At 38.5% G+C, this 5,316-nt stretch overlaps 1 protein-coding gene across 1 annotated transcript in view; it reads left to right on the top strand.

The window, feature by feature from the left end:
* LOC104957115 (anaphase-promoting complex subunit 1) overlaps positions 1-3,086 on the top strand; it is a 4,244-nt gene extending 1,158 nt beyond the window's left edge. Inside the window, exons 2-4 of the mRNA XM_010784729.1 lie at positions 277-350; positions 784-962; positions 3,048-3,086. Coding sequence (XP_010783031.1) covers positions 277-350; positions 784-962; positions 3,048-3,086 — 292 coding nt within the window. The remainder of the gene's footprint in view (positions 1-276; positions 351-783; positions 963-3,047) is intronic.
* The last annotated feature ends 2,230 nt before the right edge of the window (positions 3,087-5,316 follow it).

Below are 5,316 nucleotides of genomic sequence, written 5' to 3'. Positions count from 1 at the left end.
GTGTGCCTTGGCAGTCTATGCTGTTATAGTAAAAATAAATGTTAAATGTATTTAATTGCTCTATAATATTGGCATATCATTTATTTTGGACGTATTAATGTATTGTTTCCAGCCTTGTTTGCTTCAAATGTTCTTCTTTGCATTAAAGGTCTATTGGTGCATTACTGCCACCTGTAGATCAGTGGGATAGTGTGAAAATCTTGAAAATAAATACTTCTTATTTTATTCACTTTCTACTATTTAGTCTTAACTAATTTTTACATGTATTTATTTTAGACAAAGCAGTGTGAAGGTTCAGTTTTCCAGTGAGAGTCTGGCTGAGCAGCTGGTGGTGTGGCTCACCTCAGAAGGTAAGACGAGTAGATCTTTTCAGCTTTTATCTAAACAAAGGGACACGTGCTAAAGCCTTATGCTGTTTTTGTGCACTGCACTTGTTAACATTATTGCATTTCACACATTCATACCTGTACAGCGACATTTTGTAGGTACAAAACCATTTGAACGAGTATTAAAGTGGTTTGATAATTGGGTCCAAGTGTAACAATTGTGCATGTGTCAGGACTACCATCAATATCAAAATATAATGGTCTCAATTTATGGTCTGAATGCACCATTAAACAACATTTGTTAACAAATAAAGATTAATATTAACATGATAAGATGCCTGTGATGAGGCAGGAGTTGCTTTTTGTAACTGTTATGACACATGTGTTGTTAATTAAGGACACGGCTTCCTCTTTCACCAGAAATGACTCACCTACCCTGGTCTTTTCTCTGTTTTAGGTTTCACCCTGAAGGACCTGGAGTCGGTCCCCTTCGGTGTGGCTCTGCCAATCAGAGAGGCCATCTACCGCTGCCGGGAGCGACCGTGCTCTGATTGGTCAGAGGAGGTCTGTCTGCTGATTGGGCGACAGGATCTGACTAAACAAGCACACAAGATGACCCTGGCCAAAAACAAAGCTGTGAGTGTGGAACAAGTTAATAACCAGGGCTTTTTTGATCAAGGGTTAGAATGCAGTGTTTCCCCTACCAACGGAGCCCCGCGCCTGAAATTCAAGGTGTTTTTTTGTATTAAAAAAATATATATATATATAGCACCAAATTGCAACTGAAGTAATCTATCTACGGTCACATTGAACAATCATGTGCTCTTTCATTAAATAAACTAAACGCCTTATTTATCCAATGTATGTGCATGTTTCAGTGTCCACTGCTTTGCACATTCACATTCCCCCTCCGCTCTGTTTCTGAAGGGTGGGGCTCCGCTCCCCCCCACGACGCACGCCACGCCACATGCACACCTCAAAATTCGAGGACAAGAGCGGGGAAGAGGAGCGAGAACAACAAAGTTTAAAAAAGGTCAAACCAATCTGCCATTATTTGCCCGAGCCGTCTGCTGGTCCCCGTTTGCTGTGTGCTCCCTGCCCAGTTTCAAATTGTTTATTATTATTTTTAACCTCAAAGCCGGTTATACGTCACGGGAGAAGGCCGACACACAGTCCTGGCCAGCCGTGAACGCGGCCGGCAAACGCGACAACGCAACGTAGCGTGCCCGCATTCTAAAAATAGCTCACAGGATGAGAGAGCACGGGTACCCGCGGTTTTACTACAGAATTGAATTGAACAGAAACACAACAATGAAACGCCAGCAGAAGAATGCTCTAATGAGGTGGGTGAAAAAAAGGGGGGCCCCCCCGCATAGTGGCTGAAATATGTTACAGCCATTACTACGTCTTAAACTTTTTTTTTTAACATCGCTAAGGAAGTCTGACTTGCTAAACATACGGACGATTTGTCAGACAACAGAGAATTCAGAATAATATCTTCTTTCCTATAAATCTAATTAAAGCTACATCTTTAAACCGTAAGGGTTGTTGAGATGAAAAATCGTCCGTACAATATTTTACAGCTTCATTGTTCTGCTATTATTTTTATTAGATGTTCGTGTATCCGAGATTTGAAGGTCACTGTCGATATTAAAAAAAAATATTGATATCATGTTAATATCTGCCCATTGGGTAAATATTCATTGTGTTTAGTCCATTAGGTTCGACGTTATGGTCACAAGACCCTAATTTCTTATCCTCCCATATACTTGTATTCTCGAGTGCTATTTACTTGCGATGAATATTGTTAAGTTAATTCTCTCTCTGCCTACCATTATATTTTTGTAGGTAAAGTCTACTATTTATGACACGCCCTTTTGTAAATATATTTAATCGTATTGCTGTGGTATTTGAGTCGGTTGGCTNTAGTTTATTACATCTTAAGAAGCCCTCAGACACTTTTGCTTGCAGATGTTGTGATTTCGGCCCCTTCGGCGGGTCCGTGGGGTTTAAGAGGCTAATTATACAAATAAAATCCAAACAAATTAATAAATAGGTAAAATGCAAATAAAATCCATAATCTTAGTGTGACTTTAAACTGTTGCTGGTAATTACTCACCACTTCCTCATATAAATATCAACCTATTTATTCTTAATTGAGATGGCAGTGATCCTCTATGAAACATTCATCCTTCACATTTAAGCATGTTATCAAGTCTGAAAATCCAGTAAATCCACTGTTTGAAATGTGTATTGTCTTATAAGAGTCTGGGGTCACATCATTTGACATCATTTACTCAGTGTAATATATTCAAATGTAATTTAAAATATGTGATTTATTCTGATAATTACGAATAGATTAACACGAAAAGTCATCTTATTACCTTATCTCATCTAATAGAAATTGGACTACGAGGTGTTCTGCTTAATTCTTCTGCAAAGAGGAAGATTTTTTTTTTAAGAACGTGTCCTAAATAATAAAATATATTCATTTATGAGTCCCGCAACTGGCAATGATGCTTTGTTGCAGGAGCAAATGGGCAATGCAACAACAAATAACAATGTATAGGTTAATTTAACAGTCACAAAATCCCAACCATATGATATACAATATATTGCAAAGGATATGATATTGCACATTTTTTTGTGAAATGATAAAAATGTTCCTTAATGTAGCTACCTCTTATTATCTAATTAATTCCTCATCATGGATTTATAAAGGTCCTCATCCCTCAGCCCTGGAAGGAGAGGATAAGGTAGGAAAGAGATGAAACTGCCCTGAGGAAATCAGCCAATCAGCTGCGCCTCTGCCCTCCTCCTCACTGCTGATTGGCTGACTCGTGGAGGAAGGGGATGTTGGGACAGCAAAGATGTCCGCGCTCATTTGAAAACCTGCGGTAGCCAAATCCAGAGTTTGGCACCTGATTCATGTTTTTTTTATGTTGACACCGTTCACGACGTTGTGCTGACGCAAGACTCAAACACAGGAAACATAAAGGACTCAACGACAAAAGCCAGACTATTCCGTACTATCAGGTAAAGCAGCTAAAACTCTATGCTAGCTGAAGCTAATGTTAGCTAGCGTGCTAATAGAGAAAAACAATGGCACTCTGTGGGGGTTTAGCATTAGCATGCTAATGCCGGACAGTACTTTGGAGCTAGCTTCTTACTCACAGCTGTCAACACGTTTTTTGACATAACGTACTGCAAGTGGGCTGTCAAGTACTGTGTTTTATTTTGTTGTTTATATTGGTTTAAGAACCTGCAGCTAGCTACGACAATGTAGCGCCTTTCAAAATCAATAGAACAGGATAAATCATATTGAAAGTAGTTATTAAGCATTTGTAAGTCTTTTTGTACCGTGTCTACTTACAATATAATTAAATGTATTGACTCACTTTACATAAAGCTTACTGTTCCATCTTAGTTTATGTACTGATATGGCAATGAAGAAATAAAGCCAAAGCTAACGTAATTAAACAACACAAAAAGCCAATAGTTGAATCTGCCCATTATGATAAAGTTGGCGTGATGAATATATTCATTCTTAGTTATTAATTCTTAAAATAAAATAAAAAGCATTTGTTTATACTGACTGGAAACACCATAACCACCTCAATTACAATCAGAAACATTGGTACCATAACAGACAACTGCTGTCTAAGTTTGCGTTTTGCCTTTTTATTTTCTGAATTCATAGCTATTTTTGTTGGGACATGTTTTGTTTTATTTTACTTTCAAGTTATCTGATTTTTTAGCTTAATGAAAATCAAGCTGTCACTCACTCATATCATTTACTAGTCTGTCTATTAAACCTTTTGAAGAATAGCATTATAATAAGTCAGTACAGTTTTGCCACTTGTAATACTTTTTATAACACTGGGTATAGGTATGACTTTGCAAAAGAAGGACTCCATATTTTCTCTCAACTCTCTTGGTGCTTATTTGTAAAACATTTTCCTTTTACCTTTCCATCCATTATTTCCAGAAATAATGCTGATATCTGGAACTCATGTCGGAAGTCGTGTATGAAGAGACAGCCACGATGATCGCAGCAGGGGAATTGCAGTCGTTTGTCCCGTTCGGCCGCGAGCACTGCAGGAACCATCCAAACGCCTTCAACCTGCAGCTCAGAGAGCTCCAGCCTGCCTCCGAGCTCTGGTCGTCAGATGGCGCCGCCGGCCTGGTCGGGTCGCTGCAGGAAGTCAGTCTGCAGGAGAGAGAGAGGGTGAGACTGCATGGAATTGTTCTTTACATATAAATGTATATATTTGTTAGAAAATATCACTCGTCACCGGATTGAGCTTCAATAACAGGATACATGTATTTATTAATCCTCTCAATAATGGAAGTAGTCATCACATACAGAGCATTTGGTACAACTAGTTCCTAAACAGTGTCCTTCAGATGCTTATATACTAGAGATCTATGTTTTACATATGATCTTATTATTGATGTGTTAAATGCCTCAAGTAAGGGTTTTTACAACAGTAAGAAAAAGGACCATAGTATAAAACATGGATGGAATGAACATACACATGACACACTGCTGCTAGAGATGCTTTTAAATTGTGGGCAGAATCAGGTAGGCCGAGACAGGGGTCTTTGTTTGTACATAAACAGGCCACTAATGCCAAATATAAGTATGCTGTCCGCTTCATTAAAAAAAACGAGGACACAATGACTCACTTGCCAGAAAGCTGCGCAACAATAGTTGCTATGATTTCTGGAAAGAGGTCAAAGTCATAAACAGCTGTAAGACTCCCTTACCGTCTTTCATTGAAGGAGTGTGTGGGTCAGGCAGCATCGCAGAACTGTGGCGACAACCAGAGTTCCCGTTAGAATATTTTTTCGCCGGTCAACTTGTTCGTTAAAGTTTAAATCTTCCGGACAAAATTATAAAAGTGCCGGTCAAAGGTCTTCTTTGTTATTTATTGAGCTTTAAAACAAATTGATATGATTTGATATTAAACAAACTAATAATAGTAGA

The sequence above is a fragment of the Notothenia coriiceps genome, unplaced genomic scaffold (assembly GCF_000735185.1).
Source record: "Notothenia coriiceps isolate Sejong01 unplaced genomic scaffold, NC01 NC01_scaffold00026424, whole genome shotgun sequence".
NCBI lineage: Eukaryota > Metazoa > Chordata > Actinopteri > Perciformes > Nototheniidae > Notothenia > Notothenia coriiceps.
The sequence above is the reverse complement of the archived record's forward strand: the minus strand, read 5'-3'. Positions and strand labels throughout refer to the sequence as shown.